The 25,151-nt window shown below is 41.5% G+C and overlaps 1 protein-coding gene across 1 annotated transcript in view; it reads right to left on the reverse strand.

Annotated features, from left to right (window-relative positions):
- Nucleotides 1-19,352: 19,352 nt before the first annotated feature.
- The window catches only part of LOC132871277 (MAM and LDL-receptor class A domain-containing protein 1-like), a 43,423-nt gene continuing 37,624 nt past the window's right edge, over nt 19,353-25,151 (reverse strand). Inside the window, exons 29-35 of the mRNA XM_060905398.1 lie at nt 23,464-23,548; nt 22,146-22,379; nt 21,691-21,947; nt 21,330-21,414; nt 20,076-20,309; nt 19,574-19,830; nt 19,353-19,454 (exon numbers count right to left, since the gene is read on the reverse strand). Coding sequence (XP_060761381.1) covers nt 19,353-19,454; nt 19,574-19,830; nt 20,076-20,309; nt 21,330-21,414; nt 21,691-21,947; nt 22,146-22,379; nt 23,464-23,548 — 1,254 coding nt within the window. The remainder of the gene's footprint in view (nt 19,455-19,573; nt 19,831-20,075; nt 20,310-21,329; nt 21,415-21,690; nt 21,948-22,145; nt 22,380-23,463; nt 23,549-25,151) is intronic.

The raw sequence follows: 25,151 nt of genomic DNA on the forward strand, positions 1-25,151 counted from the left end.
AAATTTCCTCAGCTTCCTCAGGAAGAAGAGTCTCTGTTGAGCCTTCTTGATGGTCTGCTGTGTGTTGTGTGTCCAGGTGAGATCCTCACTGATGTGAGTTCTGAGGAATTTAAATGTTTTCACCCTCTCCACCTGTGTCCTGTTGATGTGCAGCGAGGCGTGCTGGTCTCTCCTCCTCTTCCTTGGGTCAATAATAATCTCTTTGGTCTTCTCAGCATTCAAGGAGAGGTTATTTTCCTGGCACCAGGAGACCAGCTGAGCCACCTCCTCCCTGTAGGCTCTCTCATCTCTGCCGGTGATCAGCCCAATGACATTGGTGTCGTCAGCGAACTTGATGATGGAAGTGTTGCTCTGGGTGGGGGTGCAGTCGTAGGTGAAGAGGGTGTACAGGACTGGACTGAGCACACAGCCTTGGGGGGTCCCTGTGCTCACTGTCTTGGTGCTGGATGTTCTGGTACTGACTCTGACAGCCTGGGGTCTGTTTGTGAGAAAGTCCAGGACCCAGCAGCAGAGGGAGGATGTCAGTCCAAGGGTGGAGAGCTTCTCTGTCAGTCTGCTGGGGATGACGGTGTTGAAGGCTGAACTGTAGTCCACAAACAGCATTCAAACATAGGTGTTCCAGGTGTGACAAGGCTGTGTGGATGGCTGCATTGATGGCATCATCAGTTGAACGGTTCTGACGATATGCAAATTGAAGTGGGTCTATTGTGTCTGGGATGCCCTTTTTGATGTATGACATGACTATCCTCTCAAAACACTTCATTACAACTGAAGTGAGTGCAATTGGGCGATTAGTCATTCAGGCATGTTATATTGTTTTTCTTTGGGAGGGGCACTGTGGTGGTGGTCTTGAAGCATGTGGGCACAGAAGACATGGAGAGGGACAGGTTGAAAATGTCTGTGAAGACCTCTGCTAACTGTGTGGAGCAGGCCCTCAAAGCATGGCCGGGGATGTTGTAACGGCCGGCTGCCTTTTGGGAGTTAGTCCTCCTGTAGACCTTACTCACCTCGGTTATGGTCACAATAGGTGAAGAGCTCTGTGCTGCCTCTGTTGGTAGAATCCCTCTGTGTTGGTTGGTGTTGAGGGTGTCGAAGCGAGCATAGAACTCGTTCAGCTCCTCTGGTGATGTGTTGTGGTTGGCTGTGACCCTGCTGTTCTTCTGCTGAAAATTGGTGATGTGTTGCAGGCCCTGCCACATGCATCTGGAGTCTGAGGTGTTGTAATATCCTTCCAGCTTCAGTCTGTACTGCCTCTTGGCTTCCCTGATGGATCTGCATAGGTCATATCTGGCCTTTTTATATCCATCTGCGTTGCCAGAGGCAAAAGCGGTGGAGCGTGCATGTAGCATGGAGCGTACTTCACTGTTAATCCAAGGTTTTTGGTTAGGATATATTTTGCAGCGCTTGGTGGGGACAATGTCATTAATACACGTACTGATGTAGCTGGTGACCACAGATGTATATTCCTCTAAATCCACAGAACAGTCTTCTCTCAAAGCAGCAGTCTTAAACACATCCCAGTTTGTAGAACTGAAGCAGTCCTGGAGCACCAGATCAGTCTCTTCATTCCAAACTTTAACAGTTTTACTCACTGGGGGGGCTTGTTTGAGAAGGGCCTTGTAAGCTGGGTAGAGAAACACAGAGATGTGGTCAGACTGTCCAAAGTGGGGGCGGGGCACAGCCTTGTAGCCATTTCTCATGTTGCTGTAGACATGGTCCAGGATGTTGTTGTCCCTTGTCGGAAAGCTCACGTGTTGATGGTACTTTGGTAGCACAGTCCTGAGGTTGCAATGATTAAAATCCCCGGCCATGATGAACACAGCATCTGGGTGTGTGGTCTCGTATTTGCCGATGATGTCATGTAGTAGTCCTAGCACTGTAGTGCGGTCGGCCCACGGCGGGATGTAAACAGCCAGCATAAACACAGCACTGAACTCCCTCGGTAGATAAAAGGGTCTGCACTTCACCATCAGCACTTCAATGTCCACACAACAGTGTTTTTCAACCACCTGTACGTCTGTACACCATCTGTTGTTAACATAAACACACACACCGCCACCTTTGTTTTTACCGGAAGCAGATGTGCGGTCTCCGCGGTGCATGGAGTGGGTCTGTAGTTCAATGGCCAGGTCTGGCAGGCTTGCAGTAGTCCAGGTTTCCATAAAAATCAGGGCACAACACTCTCTGATCTCACGTTGAGATGTTATCCTGGTTCTCAGCTCATCCATCTTATTCTCGAGCGAGCGAACGTTAGCTAGCAGAAGGCTAGGTAGCGGTGGTCTTGTAGCTCTAGCCTTTAGCCTAGCATGTAGCCCGCCTCTCTTACCGCGCCTTCATTTTGGGTGCGTGGATCATCGGCCGTTTCGCCTACTCGAGTCTGGTGATGATGCGGCCTGTCGGATGGTGTCGGTGTAGCTTCTGTCGGTGTCAGCGATGAGAAGAAAGCTACAGTCCAGAAGGACTGGACTGGGCCCGTGGTGAATTTTACCAATGTCCAGAAGTGTGTCTTTGCTGTAGGTGATCCTAGTGTACAAGCACTGAGCATTTGTCACAATCAAAATTACCAAAATAAACAATAAAGACAATCGGTGTTGGGAGCGCGTCGCAAACACGTTCGCCACGGGGGGCGCCATGTTAGTAGAACATGGCGCCATGTTAGTACAGGGTCGCAGGCAAGCTGGAGCCTATCCCAGCTGACTATGGGCAAGAGGTGGGGTAGACCCTGGACAAGTTGCCAGGTCATTGCAGGGCTGACATATAGAAACAAACAACCATTCACACCCATACCTACGGTCAATTTAGAGCCACCAATTAGCCTAACCTGCATGTCTTTGGACTGTGGGGGAAACCTGAGCACCTGGAGGAAACCCATGCAGACATAGGGAGAACATGCAAATGCCACACAGAAAGGCCCTCATCGGCCACTGGGTTTGAACCCAGGACCTTCTTGTTGTAAGGCAACAGCGCTAACCACTACACCATGTGCCGCCCCACCACTTCCATTAAAGAGCAATTCTCTGCTCCTATGAAAGGCAAATACAGTGTACATTAAAAGCAGTTGATCCTTCAAAGACAATATCTCAAAGCTTCATGGATTTCATGTCAGTAAAGGCAAACAAATTACATTAAAGAATAAAAAATTAAATATTTCTACATTTCAAATAAAAAACATAGAATGATGATTATGACTTCCTGTAACCTTGCAACTTTTGTCATGAGTTTTACATAAATCCCCCAAAAGTAAAAAAAAACCAAAAACAAATAAATTGTTCCCAAATCTTTATCCAGTCAGCAATGTAGCATAGTGTCAAAATGTAATGATTGAGTACATGGCAGAATTAATGTCTCACAACAATTAAACCCTGAAATTGTCATTGTTGCTTTTGCATATCATAGTGCATATTGTGGATCTTGCAGTCAATATGCATTGATACAGCATGTGATTATTTAATATAAAATAACTAAAAAGAAGGTAGTAACTCAAATCTTAATAATTAGGTCATGAATTAAAGTAGGAATAGAATTAATAATCTTAAAGATGTAATTCATATACCGTAACATACCTACAGTCTACACAGGCTATAAGGCCATGTTAACATAGCTCAAATATCTGTTTTGGAACCATTTTTTCCAAATATATATACACGTGTGTGTGTGTGTGTGTGTGTGTGTGTGTGTGTGTGTGTGTGTGTATAAATGATCAGTCTTTACCAGATGCCTGGTGTTCTTGTTCTCCAAACAAAAGCAGCAATAATATCTCAAAATGTATCATTGCCATCCTTCTGACCAGCAACCCAAGGTAGGTATATGTGTATTTAGAGAGAGTGTGTGTGTGTGTGTGTGTGTAATGAACAGAGTTGAGGGCATTAACAAACACTTTATTCTTCCCTAGGTTTCTCAATTCATCATCATCAGCATATGCTGTGCTTTGAGGGTGGATCCAATTTCCTGTGAACTTGCTATGCTGGTTCTACCAAAAGTCTGTCAGACGCCTAATGATTTTTGAGTCACCTTATGTCTGTACTGTTAACCCACAACAATGCAAGAAATGTTGAAGTATATACCACTGAGGAAAACCCTTGCTAGAAAAACTAAAACTGTGATGAAACGCCACATTCCAATAAAATGCAGAAGAATCATAAATGTTTTTGTTGTTTGAGGCAAATGTTACCTTTCAAAAGATCATAATGTGACATGAGTTTGTATCTCACATTCATGATCTTTTGATAGCCCTCTGTTCTGTTCTATTTATGAGGTGATACCATTTATGGTGTGTATATAGGTACTGTACAGACTATATATGGAGAAATTACCAGAGGACTAGCCCCCCACTGTAACCCTAGCTGTATAGACGAGAGGCAGAGAGCTATGGAAACAGAGATCTGCACTGCACTCATGCATCTCAAAGAGCTGGTTAGTACTGGGACAGGAGACTGCCTGGGAAGACCAGATCCTGGTGTGGAAGGGACTTTGACTTGACTTGATATGGAGAAATAAACATAGTCATTCTGGAGATCCTGTATATAAATCAATGGCCTACAGTACATATTTTGAACTGATTTATCTTGCAAAAACCTAACAATAAAATCTTGAGTTGACTTTACTTTTAAACAGGGAAATCAACAAACTGTTACAAAACCACCTCTAAAGAGTTTGGACTCCACCAATCCACAATCAGACAGACTGTGTACAAATGGAGGAAATTCAAGATCATTGTTACCCTCCCCAGGAGTGGTCGACCAACAAGGATCACTCCAAGAGCAAGGCGTGTAATAGTCGGTGAGGTCACAAAGGACCCCAGGGTAACTTCTAAACAACTGAAGGCCTCTCTCACATTGACTAATGTTAATGTTCATAATTCCACCATCAGGAGAACAGTGAACAAGAATGGTGTGCATGGTAAGGCTGCAAGGATAAAGCCACTGCTCTCCAAAAAGAACATTGCTGCTCAGCTGCAGTTTGCTAAAGAGCACGTGGACAAGCCAGAAGGATACTGGAAAAATGTTTTGTGGATGGAGGAGACCAAAATAGAACATTTTGGTTTAAATGAGAAGCATTATGTTTGGAGAAAGGAAAAACACTGCATTCCAGCATAAGAACCTTATTCCATCTGTGAAACATAGTGGTGGTAGTATCATGATTTGGACCTGTTTTGCTGCATCTGGGCCAGGACGGCTTGCCATCATTGATGGAACAATGAATTCTGAATTATACCAGCAAATTCTAATGGAAAATGTCAGGACAGCTTGCCATGAACTGAATCTCAAGAGAAGGTGGGTCATGCAGCAAGACAACGACCCTAAGCACACAAGTCATTCTACCAAAGAATGAGTAAAGAAGAATAAAGTTAATGTTTTGGAATGGCCAAGTCAAAGTCCTGACCTTAGTCCAATTGAAATGTTGTAGAAGGACCTGAAGTGAGCAGTTTATATGAGGAAACCCACCAACATCCCAGAGTTGAAGCTGTTCTGTACAGAGGAATGGGCTAAAACTCCTCCAAGCCAGTGTGCGGGACTGATCAACAGTTAACAGAAATGTTTAGTTGCAGTTATTGCTGCACAAGGGGGGTCACACCAGATACTGAAAGCAAGGGTTCACATACTTTTGCCACTCACACATCTGTAATATTGGACAATTTTCCTCAATAAATAAATGGCCAAGTATAATATTTTTCTCTCATTTGTTTAACTGGTTTCTCTTTATCTACTTTTAAGACTTGTGTGAAAATCTGATTGTTTTAGGTCATATTTATGCAGAAACATCAAAAACTCTAAAGGGTTCACAAACTTTCAAGCACCACTGTACATGCATCCACAATCATGGGGAAGACTGCTGACTTGATAGTTGTCCAGAAAAGGATCCACAACACCCTCCCCAAGGAGGGTAAGCCACAGAAGGTCATTGCTGAAAAGGCTGGCTGGAAAAGGTGCACAAGCACCAGGAATGACCACAGCCTTGAGAAAATTTTCAAGAAAAGTCAATTCAAGAAACTGGGAGAGCTTCACAAGGAGTGGACTGAGGCTGGTGTCAGTGCATCAAGAGCCACCATACACAGACACCTTCAGGAAAGGAGCTACAACTGTCTCATTCTGAATTTCAAACCACTCCTGAACCAGAAACAATGTCAGAAGCATCTTACCTGAGCTAAGAAAAGAAAGAACTGGACTGTTGTTCAGTGATCCAAAGTCCTCTTTTCAGATGAAAGTAAATTTTGTATTTCATTTGGAAATCAAGGTCCTTGAGTCTGGAGGAAGAGTGGAGAGGCACAGAATCCAAGGTGTATGAAGTCCAGTGTGATGTTTCTGCAGTCTATGATGATTTGGGGTGCCATGTCTTCTGTTGGTATTGGTTCACTGTTTTCTATCAAGTCCAAAGTCAATGCAGGCATCTACCAGGAAATTTTAGAGTACTTCATGCTTCCATCTGCTGAGAAGTTTTATGGAGGTGCTGATTTCCTTTTCTCCTCTGAAGAGTCACAACCTTAATATAGTGGAGGGGTTTTGTGTCCCGGTGATCCTGGGAACTGTGTTGTCGGAGGCATTAGCCTGTGGTAGGGTCTCCCAAGGCAAATTGGTTCCAGGGGAGGGGCCAGATGAAGATCGATTCATAAACCCTGATGAAATGGCAAAATAGGAGCTACAGCACCTTGCCCAGGAGTGGATAACCAGGGCCTCCTCCTGGAGCTGGACCTGGAAGGGTAGCTGGCCTGCGAGCACCTGGTGGCTGGGCCTTGGCCCATGGGGCCTGGCTGGGCACAGCCCGAAGAAATTACCTGGAGCCACTGCCATATGGGCTAACCACCAACAAGGACAGGCACCAGGGTTGGGTGCATTGTAAGCTGGGTGGTAGGCAAAGGCGGGAGCCTGGGTGTGCTGATCCTTGACAGCACAGACTAGTTCTTGGGATGTGGAATGTCACCTATCTGGTGGGGAAGGAACCGGAGGTGGTGCAGGTGGCAGAGTGGTACCAACTAGATATAGTTGGGCTCACCTCCATACACAGCACCGGTTTTGGAACCAGACTCCTGGAGAGGGGTTGGACTCTCTCCTTTTCCGGAGTTGCCCAGGGTGAGGGGCACTGGATGGGTGTGGGGATACTCATAAGCCCCCGGCTGAGTGCCACTGTGTTGGAGTTCTCCCTGGAGAACGAGAGGGTCGCCTCTATGCAACTGCAAGTTGTGGAGAGGAAAACTCTGATTGTTGTTTGTGCTTATGCATCAAACAGCAGTGCAGAGTATTTGGCCTTCTTGGAGTTGCTGGGTGGTGTCCTGGAAGGGGTGCCACCTGGGGACTCCATAGTTCTCCTGGGGGACTTCAACGCTCATGTGGGCAATGATTGAGAAGTCTGGAGGGGGGTGATGGGGAGGAACGGCCTTCCTGATCTAAACCCAAGTGGTGTTCTGTTGTTGGATTTCTGTGCTCATCGTGGATTGGCCGTAACACACACCATGTTTGAGCATATGGTGATTCAGAAGTGTACCTGGTACCAGAACACCTTAGGCCAAAGAGTGATGATTGACTTTGTGGTCATATCATCAGATCTGCAGCCTATACAGTGGTGCTTGAAAGTTTGTGAACCCTTTAGAATTTTCTATATTTCTGCATAAATATGACCTAAAACATCAGATTTTCACACAAGTCCTAAAAGTAGATAAAGAGAACCCAGTTAAACAAATGGGACAAAAATATTATACTTGGTTGTTTATTTATTGAGGAAAATGATCCATTACATATCTGTGAGTAGCAAAAGTATGTGAACCTCCAGGATTAGCAGTTAATTTGAAGGTGAAATTAGAGTCAGGTGTTTACAATCAGTGAGACAACAATCAGGTGTGAGTGGGCACCCTGTTTTATTTAAAGAACAGGGATCTATCAAAATCTGATCTTCAGAACACATGTTTGTGGAAGTGTATCATGGCATGAACAAAGGAGATTTCTGAGGACCTCAGAAAAAGCATTGTTGATGCTCATCAGGCTGGAAAAGGTTACAAAACCATCTCTAAAGAGTTTTGACTCCACCAATCCACAGTCAGACAGATTATGTACAAATGGAGGAAATTCAAGACCATTGTTGCCCTCTGCAGGAGTGGTTAACCAACAAAGATCACTCCAAGAGCAAGGCGTGTAATAGTCGGCGAGGTCACAAAGGACCCCAGGGTAACTTCTAAGCAACTGAAGGCCTCTCTCACTGTTAAGGGTGGCGAGATGTGGTGAATTAGGATCCAATAGCACAACACAAACCAGAAAATCCAATGAATAAAAAATTATTTAATGAAAGTCCAAAAGAAAGTTAACAAACAAAAATAAAAATAATCCAGACAACAACGAGGTAGACAAAGACAAAGTGCTAATATGAAAAAAACCCATAAATAGCTCAGACAACAACCATAGTGCAAAAAAACAAGAAAAAAAATGAAAATGTGAGTACAAAAAACCGTGGCTATGACTAGGCAAAACAGAGAGCAAAAATCAGGAAGCAAAAAATGGCATAGAGACGACATGAGAAACAGACAAGACATTCTGGCAAAGTCCCCTTCTGAGAACGGCCTATTTATACACAGCAGAGCAGACCAGGAAGTGAATGCCAACAAGATGGAAGTCCCATCCCTGATCCGAATTGCGCTGAACTGGGAGATAGTAAATCTCCAGAGTGGAAGTCCAGGGTGGATCATGACAGTACCCCCCCCCCCCCCCCAATGAGCGCCTCCAGGCACTTTAGGGAGAGCGTCAGGGTGTTGCCGGTGGAACTCCATGATAAGTGTTGGGTCCAGTATGAACCTGGCAGGGACCCAACTTCTCTCCTCGGGACCGTAACCTTCCCAGTCCACCAGGTACTGGAGTCCTCTGCCTCGCCACTGCACCTTCAGCAGTTTCTTGACTGTGTAGGCCTCACCGCCATCGATGAGCCTGGGAGGAGGAGGGGGTTTGGAGGGTTGGAGCAAAGAATTTGAGACCAGAGGTTTAAGCTGTGATACATGAAAGATGGGGTGAACACTTCGCATGGTGAGTGGTAATGCCAGTCTAATGGAACAAGGATTGATTACCTTCCTGATGAGGAAGGGTCCAAGGAACCTGGGTGCCAGCTTGCGAGAGACAGCCCTAAGTGGCAGGTGGTGTGTGGAGAGCATAACTCGTTGACCCACTCGGTAGGTGGGTGCCTTGGAGCGACGTTTGTCGGCCTGCTTCTTGGATGCGAGTGCGGAGCGAATGAGTCTTCTCCGGGCCAATGCCCACATTCTCCTGCAGTGGTGTATAAAGGCCTGGGCTGATGGTACGGCGACCTCCTCCTCCTGGCTGGGGAACAGTGGTGGTTGGTACCCTAGTGAGCACTGGAATGGAGAGAGACCTGTGGCAGAGGAAGGGAGAGTGTTATGTGCGTATTCGATCCAAGGTAGGTACTTGCTCCAAGAACTGGCATCCCTGGACACCATGCACCTGAGTGCAACCTCCAAAGCCTGGTTAGCCCGTTCTGCCTGGCTGTTGGTCTGTGGGTGGAAGCCTGAGGAGAGATTACAGGTGGCCCCGATGAGTTTGCAGAAGGCTCTCCGGAACTGTGCAGTGAACTGAGGACCCTGGTCAGAAACTATGTCAGTAGGCAGACCATGTAGGCGGAAAACATGGTGGATGAGTAGTTCTTTGGTCTCTTTGGCTGAGGGGAGCTTGGGTAGAGGAATGAAATGAACGGTCTTAGAAAAACTGTCAATGACAGTGAGGTTGCATGTATTGCCACCTGAGTTGGGGAGTCCTGTGATGAAGTCCAGGGCAATGTGAGACCAAGGTCGCTGTGGATTAGGAAGGGGTCTTAGTAAGCCAGCAGGGGGTTGATTGGCTGTCTTGTTCCGGGAGCATGTGTCACAGGCTGCCACGAACTCCTGGACGTCCTCCTTGATGGATGGCCACCAAAAGTGCTGCTGGATGAGAGCCAGGGTTCGGACGGCTTCCGGATGACAGGCCAGCTTAGAACTGTGACCCCACTACAGCACCTGAGTTCGCACATGACAGGGAACAAACAGATGGTTGCAAGGAATATTCTTGGAGTTACCTTCACCGGGGTCCTGCTCCAGGGCCGTCTGCATGAGCGTCTCAACTTCTAGAATAGTGGCTCCCACCAGGCAACGTGGAGGAAGGATAGTCTAGGGTGGCTTGGACTCCTCTTGGTGGGAAGGGAACGTCCTGGACAAGGCGTCGGGTTTGCTGTTTGTGGAGCCTGGGCGGTAGGAGAGCTTGAAGTTGAATCTGGAGAAGAAGAGAGACCAACGGGCTTGATGGGAGTTGAGACATTTGGCAGACTTGAGGTACTCCAGGTTTTTATGGTCGGTCCAGACTAGGAACGGGAGGTCACACCCCTCGAGCCAGTGCCTCCACTCCTCCAAAGCTAGTTTCACGGCCAGTAGTTCTCGGTCGCTGATGTCATAGTTTTGTTCGGCTGGGGATAGCCGGTGGGAGAAGAAGGAGCATGGGTGGACCTTGCTGTCATTGGCCCTCTGGGATAGGATGGCTCCGACCCCTGACTCAGAGGAGTCAACCTCGACAATAAACTGCTTGGTAGAATCGGGTATGGTGAGAATGGGAGCTGTGGTAAACCTGTGCTTGAGACTAGAAAAGGCTTTCTCTGCTTCCTCCCCCCACTTGGTGTTGGTCGAAGTCCGGCCACCATGCCGAAGTTGCGGATGAAAAGCCTGTAAAAGTTGGCGAACCCCAGGAAGCGCTGGAGCTCTCGTCTCGAAGATGGGGTGGGCCAGTCAGCGACTGCCTCCAGCTTGAGGGGGTCCATCTGGATCTTGGCTGGTGAAATGATGAACCCCAGGAACGAGACAGAGCTTTGGTGGAACTCGCTCTTCTCTGCCTTAACGAACAGCTTATTCTCCAGCAGGTGTTAGAGAACCTGCCGGACGTGACCCCGATGTTCCTCCAGGGAGCAAGAGAAAATCAAGATATTGTCCAGGTAAACAAAGACAAAGGTGTTAAGAAAGTCCCTCAAGACATCATTAACCAGTGCCTGGAATACCGCAGGTGCGTTAGTCAGGCCGAAAAGGACTACGAGGTACTCATAGTGGCCTGTGGTGTTGTTGAAGGCCATCTTCCACTCGTCCCCTTCCCTGATCCTGACTAGGTGATAGGCATTGTGTAAGTCCAGTTTAGTGAACACCTCAGCTCCTTGGAGTAGTTCAAAGGCTGTAGTCATGAGCGGTAGTGGGTAGCGGTTCTTGACTGTGATGGCGTTGAGACCTCGATAGTCAATGCAGGGGCGGAGTGACTTTCTTCTCCATGAAGAAGAATCCCACCCCTGCTGGGGAGGAGGAAGGGATGAATCCAGCTGCCAGAGACTCAGTGATGTATTTCTCCATGGCTTGTCTCGGTGGGGGAAAGAGAGTAGAGATGTCCCTTGGGTGGAGGTTGATATTGCAGTCATAGGGCCTATGAGGGGGAAGGGACGCTGCTCTGGTCTTACTGAAGACAGGCTTGAGGTCCAGATATTCCGGAGGCACATGAGAAAGGTTGGGAAACTTGCTGGCTGAGGTGGTTTGGTGGGAGGCAGAGCAGAGTTCAGGCAGGAAGGATTCCAGCCTAAGATGGTGTGGTCAGTCCAGTTTAAGTGGGGGTTGTGCTGCATCAACCAGGGTAATTCGAGAATAATGGGAACGTGAAGGTTGTTCATGATATGAAGTTGTATAGTTTCGGAGTGATTGCCTGAAATCCTTAGGGTGAGCAGAGTGGTGAGGTGAGTGATGGTGGTCAAGCAAGTGCCATTGAGTGTCAGGACAGTGAGAGGGACCTCGAGGGCGAGTAATGGGATTCCGAGATCCTTGGCGGTGGCGGAGCAGATCAGGTTCCTGTCTGCACCTGAAGATGGCAATGCCGGTTGTTGAGAGTGATGATAACGGGGAGCAACGGTCGGTTGGCAGGGGACTGGTTCTGAGCATTGCCCACCAGGGCCACTCGATTCACTGGTGGGCTCGTCCTTCTAGAGGGCAGGCTCGGCAGATGTGTCCCTGCTGACCGCAGTAGAAACAAGCCCCTGTACTCTGTCGGTGCAGTCGTTCCTCCGCTGACATCCATACCCAATCTACCTGCATGGGTTCGATGGACAAGGCGGGTGGTGGAAAGGGGTTGAAGTTGCGGCGGCTCCTCTCTCTCTCCTCCGTTGTTGAACCTGCGCGTCAATACGATTGACCTTCTGCAAGTGAGGGATCTTTAGCAAACTGCAGACGAGCAGCAATGTTCTTTTCGGAGAGCAGTGGCTTTCTCCTTGCAACCCTGCCATGCACACCATTGTTGTTCAGTGTTCTCATGATGGTGGACTCATGAACATTAACATTAGCCAATGTGAGAGATGCCTTCCGTTGCTTAGAAGCTACCCTGGGGTCCTTTGTGATCTTGACGACTATTACACGCCTTGCTCTTGGAGTGATTTTTGTCGGTTGACCACTCTTGGGGAGGGTAACAATGGTCTTGAATTTCCTCCATTTGTACACAATCTGTCTGACTGTGGATTGGTGGAGTCCAAACTCTTTAGAGATGGTTTTGTAACCTTTTCCAGCCTGATGAGCATCAACAACACTTTTTCTGAGGTCCTCAGAAATCTCCTTTGTTCATGCCATGATACACTTCCACAAACATGTATTGTGAAGATCAGACTTTGATAGATCCCTGTTCTTTAAATAAAACAGGGTGCCCACTCACACCTGATTTCAGTCACTGGGATGAGAAACACCTGACTCTAATTTCACCTTCAAATTAACTGCTAATCCTAGAGGTTCACATACTTTTGCCACTCACAGATATGTAATATTGGATCACTTTCCTCAATAAATAAATGACCAAGTATAATATTTTTGTCCCATTTGTTTAACTGGGTTCTCTTTATCTACTTTTAGGACTTGTGTGAAAATCTGATGATGTTTTAGGTCATATTTATGCAGAAATATAGAAAATTCTAAAGGGTTCACAAACTTTCAGGCACCACTGTATGATGCAGAGCAATGTATCACAATTTACTTGAATGCTTTGTATGCCAATTCTATGCACCACTACTCAGTTTCAATAAGACCCAGGTGTACGTATAAATAATTTTACCTATTTAAAAAAATAATATTGGGCATAGTTTTCTTTGACTGTAAAGTTTGTCATTTTCTTTGATAGACATATGACTAGATTTACTAGGCTCATGCAAAAAGTCAGCTCCTCTTCTCAGCAAACAGAATCATACTACTATTATACTAATAATACTAAGCCCTGCGATGATCTGGTGACTTGTCCAGGGTGTACCCTGCCTCTCACCCATAGTCAGCTGGGATAGGCTCTAGCTTGCCTGTGACCCTGCACAGGATAAGTGGTTACAGGTAATGGACGGATGGATAATAATACTATTGAGGTATACTGCCCGATCCAAAAAAAAAAATCAACATTTGGATTTAAATAAGCAAATATAATAGAGGCTTTGACTGGATAATTACTGCAGTGATTAATGTGTTTCAGCTGGCAACAATTATTTTAACCCTAAGTGATGCAATGAGTAGCTTCTCATTTCTTAAACAAACATGTCAGAAGACATGTCCCATGCTCATGGAAAAGATGTTACTGGGTTTCAAAAGGGTCAAATTATCGGCCTGCATCAAGCAAAGAAAACAACTAAGGAGATTGCTGAAATGACTGAAATTGGTTTAAGAACTGTCCAACACATTATTAACACCTGGAAGGATAGTGGTGAACCACCAACTTTGTGGAATCCTTTAAAAAAATAAATAAATCGACAGTAGAATTCATGGCTATGTTTAATAGTGAAATTAAGAGCATTTCCACACTCACAATGTGATGAGAACTCACAGGATTGGTAATAAACAGTTGTGTAGCCATAAGAAAACCACTTATGAGTGTGACTAATCAGGAGAAAAGGCTTCAATTTGCTAGGGAGCATAAAGATTGGATTCTGGAGCAATGGAAAAAGGTCATGTGGTTTGATAAGTCCAGATTTACTCTATTCCTGAGTGATGGGTGTGTCAGGGTAAGAAGGGAAGCACATGAAGCAATGCATCTATCATGCATAGTGGCCACTGTACAAGTCTCTGGAGGCAGTGTTGTGATCTGTTGTTGCTTCAGTTGGTCAGGTCAAGGCTCAGCAAAGTTATGGGGCAATAAAATTGAAGTCAGCTGATGACCTGAATGTACTGCATGACCAGGTTATCACATCAATGGATTTTTTCTTCCCTGATGGCATGGGCATAAAATTAGGGCACAGATTATGAAAGAGTGGTTCAGGAAATATGATAAATCATTTTCACACATGAATTGGCCATCACAGAGTCCTGATCTTAACCCCAATGAGAATATTTGGGATGTGCTGGAGACTTTAATGCAGTGGTTTGATTCTCCCATCCTCAACACAAGATCTTGGTGAAAAATTAATACAACTCTGGACTGAAATAAATATTGTGACATTGCATAAATTTATAAAAAAAAAAAGCTACAGTGAATCCATGAAGTTTGTAAAAGGAATAAGAAGAGTAAATGTATGAAGTAGCTTATTTTTGAATTTTAAACTCTGTACATAGTTTTCAAAATTACTCAGTTTTATATTTTATTTTTGAACCATAATTATCTTGTTACAAGTTCCTCTGTTCATTTTGTCATGATTTAAGTATGTATTTCATGTATTTAATATTGTCTGTTTTTTTTTTTTTAATTTGCATTTATTTTATAAAAAAAGGAAACTTTACTGATGGAGGTACTGTTTTTCTAAGTTCTTAGTTTTAAGTGGAGTTGATTGTTGTTCTGCATCTTTCCATGTTGCAATTTTTTTTAACCAAAAGAGATTAAAGGGGTTAAACTTATTTACAGTAAATGCATTGTTTGCTGGTGTTTGTTACTTTTCAGTACAACACTTTCAGTATGCCACTTAGTAATGCATCACTTTGAATATTAAAGTGCAAATTAACACCTGACCACTCTTGTGAGTTTGCTACTTTTTAAGATTTAAAACCATAGAAGGGAAAAAACATGCCAGGCTGATACTGGTATGATGTAAACAACATAGCTACAACTAATAAAATTGATAATGGCTGGATTAGATTTACAGTAGGTGTGCAAATGATAAAACATTGACAATAGTCAATAGTATTTGCGATGCTAAGGCAGTAGGGGTCCCCAAATCAGATTCTGCTTAGGGTCCCATAAAGGCTTCGGCTGGTCCTATCAACTATTACTGTACATAGTCTTACGGCTGCTATTGAGGTAGGGACTGTTGTAAATGTATGGGAATGTAAATAGGCATCCACACACATAATTGTGTGTTTATTAAATATTTATATAATTGAAACAAATCAAACTCACTGCCAGTGGTGTTGATCGGGATGCCTCCATCAACAAGAAGTCTAGTTGTTTCTGGTACTAATTTGTATGCCAGAAATACCCTCAAAATATACTTCAATCATAAAGGAAGCTCATCTCATTATGTCTAGCTGCTTTATTCTGTTCTACAGGGTCGCAGGCAAGCTAGAGCCTATCCCAGCTGACTATGGGCGAAAGGCGGGGTACACCCTGGACAAGTCGCCAGGTCATCACAGGGCTGACACAGACAACCATTCACATTCACACCTACGGTCAATTTAGAGTCACCAGTTAACCTAACCTGCATGTCTTTGGACTGTGGGGGAAACTGGAGCACCTGGAGGAAACCCATGTGGACACGGGGAGAGCATGCAAACTCTACACAGAAAGGCCCTCGCTGGCCATGGGGCTTGAACCCGGACCTTCTTGCTGTGAGGCGACAGCGCTAACCACTGCACCACCGTGCTGCCCCATAAAGGAAGCTATTGAAGAAAATTATTTCAGACATTTGCTGTGACCTTGATCCAATTTGCATCAATTGAAAAATCTAATCAGTGCTGCTGGTTACAATGATAATTTCATATACAGTACCAGTCAAAAGTTTGGACACACCTACTCATTCATAGGATTTTCTGTATTTTGACTATTTTATACATTGTAGAAAAATACTGAGGACATCAAAACTATGAAATAACATAGGGAACATATGTGGAATTGTGGTAAACAAAAAAATTTATTTAAAAAAATGTTTATTATTTTAGATTCTTCAAAGTAGTCACCGTTTACCTTGACACTTTGTACATCGCTGGTATTATCTTAACCAGCTTCATGAGGTTGGAATGCTTTTTAGTTAATTGGTGTGCCTTGTCAAAAGTAGTGGAATTTCTTGCCTTCTTAATGTGTTTGAGAGAACAAACAGTAAATAACTGGGCGGCATGGTGGTGTAGTGCTTAGCATTATTGCCTCACCGCAAGAAGGTTCTGGGTTCGACCCCAGCGGCCGATGGAGGCCTTTCTGTGTGGAGTTTGCATGTTCTCTCCATGTCTGTGTGGGTTTCCTCCGGGTGCTCTGGTTTCCCCCACAGTCCAAATACATGCAGGTTAGGCTAATTGGTGGCTCTAAATTGACCATAGGTGTGAATGGTTGTGAAGCTGCGATAGGCTGAGCAAGCCAGTAGTAGATTAAGTGTGTGTGTGCTCTTGATAGACACAGACAGCCCCGTAAGAGGCTGGCAACTGACAGGCCAGTTGGCCTGTGGGGCGTCAGGATGAATAATAATAAGTAAATAGCCTTATTTGACAACCGTAGTAATCCATGGTATGCCAAGAACTGTTCAACTAAGGAAAGACAAACAAAAGTCCATCATTACTTTAAAGGGCACATCTTGGATAAATTCAGGAGCAAGAGCAATGTAATTCTCCTATTTTATATTAAACTTTGGTCAAATATGTGTTACATTTTGCATTTTGTGCAATTTTTTTAACTTGCGCAATACCAGAAAAATTCAGTTGAAATCAAGCCATTTGAGGTGAATTTGTCCGCCTCTGAAAAAACTTGTCATTTGAATTTCCCGGCAAACATTGATTTTCGTGACGTCACATGCGGGACGCCTCCTTCTGAATCCTACGTCAGCGCTGGTTTGTTTATGAGGAAACGGCCTGTGGTTTTCTGCAAATTTCTTCAACGTTATCACGTAATTATTAAAATGGTTAACAGATGTATCGTAGGAGGGTGTAGCAACACCAATCATGATGGGATTAGTACTCAGCGTTTTCCAAAAGACCGGACAATGAGAGAGAAATGGGAGTGCTTCCTCTACACAGGCTGTCACTGAGACTGCACAAAGCTCGCGCAGCCTGCGCCTGCTCTCTCAGCCTGCTGGCAGTTCTGCAGGTGACATCACGAATCTGGCTCCAGACTCCCTTGGAATTTTTCCAGATGCGTTTTATTTTATTTTTTTCTGCTGTAGACAGATGGCCTTGTGCAAAATTACCCTTCTGGATGAGTGTGTAAAGGGACATACTTTCATATAAAAAATAAAATAAAATTGGTCCAGGATATGCACTTTAAGACATGAAGTGTGTTTTAATTAATAAAAATAAAGAAACTCCATTGAATTTGAAGTTATGCCTAAACTTTTGACTGGTACTGTAAGAAACATTCAACCACTCTTTTTTGAAATATCATGCTACAGTAAAAAGAATCTTGGATGGATGAATGGACAAACTGGAAACATAGTGTCTCCATCACTCAGTGGCAGACACATAAAAAGATAATGCAGATTAAAGCTCTAGTAAAGACCATTTTACCTTAACGGTGTCAAATCAACAAATAAACTGCACTCATTGATGTCATATCACAGACAAAAATGTCCCTTGCATACTATAATGACTATTTTTATCTTATTTTATATAAAATTTAACATGGAAATAAATAAGTCTATTAAAGTCACATTTGATCTAATGATGTCAAAATCAATATTGAAAAATAGAGAAAAATGTTCCTGGTAACTACAGTCATTATTCCACAATAGTTTCCATTACTGAGAAAACATTTGGATATCCCTCTGGAAAGACACTCTGTCATATATATCTGCAGCTACTCATAACAATGTCACTGCTGTATCCTTCAGGGTCAGCAAAAGTAAAATTATTATTATCAATAATAATAATTTTATTGTTGAAAGTAGCAGTAAAAATGCAAATACTATACTAATACATTAAATGTGTAAATTTAACTTGCTTGTTTTAAAATATATAAGACTATAAAGTATAATTTACAAGAAAGAATCATGGAGGGGAAAGAAGTCTGCACCTCAATCTTACACCACATTTGTTTACTGGCAGTTAATTAGTGCACATTACAACAAGAATCCAAGGAACACAAGCAAATAATATCGAAATATAAGGAACTTCTGAAAGCTATTATTATATTTGCCTGTATAATCTACCTTCCAAGCTAATAGCAGTCATGATACAAACTGGCTAGGTAAATGCAAAATGACCATAGATACCAAATCACATGCACTGTTTTTACATTGAAGGAGATACTGTGAATGCATGCATGTGTCGAAAAAAGTAGAAATTTATAAAGGGGTATACCAAGCAATCATTCACCATCTGTTAGATTGTATATTTTATTCAAGTGATTAAAAAGTACTGAATCGATAGGACAGATTTCTCTTTGAAAAATAGTGAGTAAAAGTAAAAAAAAATGTGAAAGATAAACACACATGCAACTCATATTTGCGAGTGCAGTTAATTGGAAATTGAACATAAGTGCACAAAAAAACAGAATTGTACTTTGTTAGATAATCTATCAAAAAGCAATTATAAATTCATCATTCAGTATCAGTGATGAGTTATATAAGATTGGTAACTTAAACCAAAATCCTGATTGTTAGGAGACTGAGAAGTGGTATGTTATGGTCCAAGTGCTGAAGTTCGTGAAAGGATTGCATTCTGTTACTGCAGTGATTTATTTAAGAGGCAGTGAAGTTGCAGGTTTGTTGCTGACCACAGACATTACTGCTGAGCAATGTCAGATGTAGCTGAACCAACCAAATGTTTCATTAAATCTAGATGGGAAAAAATTATCAATAATATATTAGATATTTTTGAAAAAATATCTATTCAATGATTTTGCATCTGAATTATATTAAAATTTGACATATAATTCTTAGTAGTATCAGATATTTTTGAAAAAAATATCTGATACTACTAAGAATTATATGTCAAATGTTAATACAATTCAGATGCAAAATCATTGAATTTGCAAAAGTGAAAACATTATTAAAACACACCAATTGACAAATAATGTAAGTTAAAAAAGATAAAAAATAATGTTAAATAAATCAAGGGAAAGAAACCAAGTAAACAAACAAAGAAAATATTTTTGGAATATCTTTTGATTTAAAAAAAAAATTGAATATGCAAGAATGTGGTAGTTTATTAAACAGACATTTTAAATAAAATAAAAAATGTAAAGAATTTTCTGTTTTTAAAACCTTGTCGTAGATTTGATAGGTTATAGGAGAAAAATACCTGCACAGGTTCCTTTGTGGATGAAGACATCATCCATGGCCACATCTGACCGAGCATTGTGTCCTCTGCGTCCTTCAAATAAAATCTAAAAGCAAAGCAATTTTGTAGGCTCATTGATCTCATATGATGTGTAAAACAAAAGTATTTTTGAGTTAGCTGGATAGTTTTCCATTTGTTAATAATAGCATTTCTGAACAGACTGACCCTGAATTTGCCATGGGGCATGATGTCCACTAGAACCTGATGCCAAATGTTCCCCTGGTCTTCTCGCTTTCTCCAGACCTCCTGAGCCACATTCCCATGCAACAGGTAGACACTCAGACCCATAGTCCAGCTGGAGCCATACATGTGGTACCAGAACTGTAGACACTGGGGTTGGACATCAGAGCATTCCTCACTGAGGAGACGTGCTGTGTCTCCATGAGCAGCACTGTCACCCTCAATGTACAGGTAGTAACCAGCTGGCAATTGAGAGGTGGAGGAAGAAGATGGTTTAGAGGTACTGATATAGAATTCATGATGCTTTTTAATATTATAGTTCAAATACAATAATGTTCCAGGTGAAATGGTAAATGAATATCTACACACACACACACACACACACACACACACACACACATGTATATACTGTGTGTGTGTGTGTATTCATTTTAATACATACATTTTTTTCATAAATCAAAGTTAGGATATAAATGAGGATGCTTACTTCCTGTTGTGTGATCAGATGGGGGGCCAGTCATTGCTGTAGATGTGGGACCACTGTGTCTTGTCCAGTCAAAAACATCAGTCGCTAACTGACTCCATGTGCACAGGCTGTTGTCAAAGTTGCAGTTGAATGTGCACACAAGTGATGATGCAGATTTTGTAGTTGCACTGGTGACTGTAGTGATTAATGCTGGATTTCCAGGTATGGGTGAAACAGTCTGATGGTTTATTAAATCTATAAAATGATATGATATAAAATGTTCACCACAATGATAGGAAATATCAAAATAAAAATTATTTGATACAGAATAAAAAAGCCATTTTAGCAAGTGAAAGTATTTTGAATATATTCTTATTCATGTAGTATTTCTAATTACATGATTACAGTCAATAAAATACAAGGTTATAAAACCTATTTCTAGACTTTATTTATTTACAAACTAATTTCAAGGTTTAAATTTCTTATTCTATTTGCAGATATTTTTGCTTACATTGTAAAAATAAATGCTTACAATGAAAATTGTATGCCAGCACAACATGACTATTATCTGGAAATATGTTTTAATAATCTAATATTTGATTTGTTGCAATCATATACCAGAGAAAAAAAACTGACTATTTTCAAAACATTTTCACATGCTTAGATGTCATTTTTTTATTGTTGTGTCTTCAGCTTTATTTTTACTATCAATTATTTTTTGTCAATTCCGTCATATTATACCAATTCCAGGTAATTTAATTCAAACAGGTGACACAATGCATGTTGAAAATAATAATTTAACAAGCACTAATAGATGAAAACAGCAAAAATAAATAACTAATGAAAAAATGTGGTTCGGATTTTTATATATTTTTTCATACGTAATGAAGTAATTCTAAAAAAGTAACATTGCTTTGCATTGTCATGATGGTTGAAACCTTGAAGTTATTGCAAATCTACATACAATCTACATACATAGTTAATCCAAATCCACATATAACCATGCAAAACAAAAACAAACAAAAAAGCAAAAAGCTCTCTCACATAGAAAATATTCCAAATAATATCTTTTTAGAAAGCTGGGATAGATAACTGGTCAAATAACCCTTGGGGAAGGCTTCTTCAATGAGTCCAGTTATTGCAAATTTATTATCATCTACAAACTAACATAAAAACTTTAAGTGACTTCTTGTATCTATGAAGCCTTTATTGGGTTTAAGCCCAATCTTGAACACTGATATGGTTTGCATGAATTAAAAAAAAAAAAAAAGGCACCTGCACAGGATCCTTTGTGCATAGAAATATCATCCAGAGCAACATCGGACCGAGCATTATCTCCTCTGCGTCCTTCAAATAAAATCTAAAAACAAGACAATTTTTTTTGTTTTACTGAAGTCAGTGCTTGTTAAACAGACAAAACTAATCAGTTATCTGTATGAATTTAACAATATGTAAGATGTCCCTTGTCTGTTCTTCTAAGGGACAGGATTGACATTTAACTTAACTCTCCAATCTTTATTAATGATGTATCAAAACAATTTCAGCATACCGTAGACCCTTACAAAAGTGTTAATTTGAAAGATAGAACAAACAGGAATACAAACAATGATTGCAATTAATATGTTGGTAACCTGACCATGAATTTGCCATGGGGCATGATGTCCACTAGAGCCTGATGCCAGGTGTTCCCCTGGTTTTCTCTCTTTCTCCAGACCTCCTGAGCCACATTCCCATGCAATAGGTAGACACTCAGACCCATAGTCCAGCTGGAGCCGTATATGTGGTACCAGAACAGTAGACACTGGGGTTGGACATCAGAGCATTCCTCACTGAGGAGACGTGCTGTGTCTCCATGAGAAGCGCTGTCACCCTCAATATACAGGTAGTAACCAGCTGGTGATAGAGGATTAAAGAAAGAGGGGGAGCGATAGACATAAAATTTAGGTTCAGCATGAATTTACTGTGTTAAATACAATAGAAAAAGCTTTTCGTTATACACAACTTGCTTCTGACTAACATTTATGCCCCACTTTGCTTGTAATGGAGTCACCTACTATGAGCGCTATACTGTATAAAAGGTACGATGCTAACCTCCTGTTGTGTGATCAAATGAGGGACCAGTCATTGATGTAGGGGTGGAGCCCTGTTGTCTCGTCCAGTCAAAAACATCAGTCGCTAACTGACTCCATGTGCAGAGGCTGTTGTCAAAGTTGCAGTTGAATGTGCACACAAGTGATGACGCAGATTTTGTAGTTGCACTGGTGACTGTAGGGATTAGTGTTGGCTTTCCAGGTATGGGTGAAACAGTCGGATGCTTTATTAAATCTATAAAATGATATGATATAACATGTTCAACAAAATGATAGGAAATATCAAAATAAAAATTGTTATTTGATACAGAATAAAAAAGCCATTTTAGCAAGTGAAAGTATTTTGAATATATTCTTATTCATGTAGTATTTCTAATTACATGATTACAGTCAATAAAATATAAGGTTATGAAACCTATTTCTGGACTTTATTTATTTATTTACTTACAAACTAATTTCAAGGCTTAAATTTCTTATTCTATTTGCAGATATTTTTGCTTACATTGTAAAAATAAATGCTTACAATGAAAATTGTATGCCAGCACAACATGACTATTATCTGGAAATATGTTTTAAAAATCTAATATTTGGTTTGTTGCAATCATATAACAGAGAAAAAAAAACCCTGACTATTTTCAAAACATTTTCACATGCTTAGATGTCATTTTTTATTGTTGTGTCTTCAGCTTTATTTTTACTATCAATTATTATGTGAGTTTTGCCATATTATACCAATTCCAGGTAATTTACTTTAAACAGGTGACACAATGCATGTTGAAAATAATAATTTAACAAGCACTAATAGATGAAAACAGCAAAAATAAATAACTAATGAAAAAATGTGGTTCCATTTTTTATATATTTTTTTCATACGTAATGAAGTAATTCTAAAAACGTAACATTGCTTTGCATTGTCATTATGGTTGAACCCTTGAAGTTATTGCAAATCTACATACAACCTACATACATAGTTAATCCAAATCCACATATAACCATGCAAAATAAAGAAACCCCAAACAAGCAAGCAAGCAAGCAAGCAAGCAAACAAACAAACAAACAAACAAACAAACAACCAGCTCTCTCACATAGAAAATATTCCAAATAATATCTTTTTAGAAAGCTGAAATAGATAACTGGTCAAATAACCCTTGGGGAACACTTCTTCTATGAGTCCAGTTATTGCAAATTTATTATCATCTACAACCTAACATAAAAACTTCAAGTGACTTGTTGTATCTATGAAGCCTTTATTGGATTTAAGCCCAATCTTGAACATTGATATGGTATGGTTTGCATGAATTTAAAAAAAAAAAAAGCACCTGCACAGGATCCTTTGTGCATAGAAATATCATCCAGAGCAACATCAGACCGAGCATTGTCTCCTCTGCGTCCTTCAAATAAAATCTAAAAACAAGACAATTTTTTTTGGTTTACTGATGTCAGTGCTTGTTAAACAGACAAAACTAATCAGTTATCTGTATGAATTTAACAATATGTAAGATTTCCCTTGTCTGTTCTTCTAAGGGACAGGATTGACATTTAACTTAACTCTCCAATCTTTATTACTGATGTATCAAAACAATTTCAGCATACCGTAGACCCTTACAAAAGTGTTAATTTGAAAGATAGAACAAACAGTAATACAAACAATGATTGCAATTGCATCTTAATATGTGCAGTGTATGTCCCTCCCAGTGGAAATGCGGCGAGAGCTGCGAGCAAAATAGCTGATTGTGTTAACCAGCAATTGCAACGTTCGCCTGGAGCCCCATCTTCATTTTAGGGGATCTCAACCACTGTAGATTGGAAATAACCCTATCTGGCTTTGAACAATATGTAACATGTAAAACACAGGATGACAGAGTTTTAGATACATGCTATGGAAATATTAAAAATGCTTATATCGCCAAATTAACCTCTCCCCTGTCAAACTCTTATCATAATACTGTACAGCTCATACCCATCTACAAGACTGTTCTGAAAAGGAATAAGCCACAAATTAAAAGAGTGGCCATATGGGATACAGACAGTATAGAGACACTTAAAGCATCCCTGCTTTGCACAGACTGGGACTTATTCCATAACTTGGAGTTGGACGTGGCTGTGGACACAATAACGGACTACATACAGTTCTGTGTTGACTGTGCTGTCATCAAAAAGGACATTGTAGTTTAGCCCAACAACATGCCGTATATAACAAATGATGTGGAGAACTGTATAAACAGGAAAAAGATAGCTTTCATGAATAATGATAAGGCAGGGGTGAAGGTAGTGCAATAGGAGCTTAATCAGATGCTCAGGGATGCCAGAAGGCATCACAAGGACGTTTTAGAAAATCATTTTATGTCAATGGACTCTAGAAAGATGTGGCACTCTGTGAAGGTCATAACTAATATGAATACAACCAGGAAATGCATGTTTTCTGATAATGATCTGGACAAAGCAAATTAATTAAATGGGTTTTTCTCAAGGTTTGAAAATTGTAACTTTTTAGAGGAAGGTGAAAACTTAATAGACAATATTTCTACCGACCCTGGGTGTAGGATTGTAGTTGACCCTCAGTGGAATTCAGTCAATTTTTAAACACACACATAGTAAAAAAGCCACAGGCCCAGATGGCATCTCTGCAATGCTCTTAAAGGCATGCGCAGAAGAGCTCACTCCAGTGTGGTGTCCCATTTTTCAGAAATCTGTGGACTTACATACTGTCCCCACCCTCTGGAAAAAATCAATCTTAGTGCCAATAGCCAAAAAGAATTGTCCAACTGAAAATAACAACTTTAGACTGGTGGCATTGACTTCTACAGTCATGAAATGTTTTGAAAAATACATGGTGTCGATGCTCAAGCTTGGGGTTAATCCTGTACTTGATCCATATCAGTTTGCGTATAGACATAGCAGGGCAACAGATGATGCTATAGCCAGCATCACTCACCTCACTGTCAAACACTTGGAGAATCCCCAAGCCTACGTACGTATCTTATTTGCTGATTTTTAGCTCAGCCTT

Source organism: Neoarius graeffei, chromosome 23 (genome assembly GCF_027579695.1).
Source record: "Neoarius graeffei isolate fNeoGra1 chromosome 23, fNeoGra1.pri, whole genome shotgun sequence".
Classification (NCBI taxonomy): domain Eukaryota; kingdom Metazoa; phylum Chordata; class Actinopteri; order Siluriformes; family Ariidae; genus Neoarius; species Neoarius graeffei.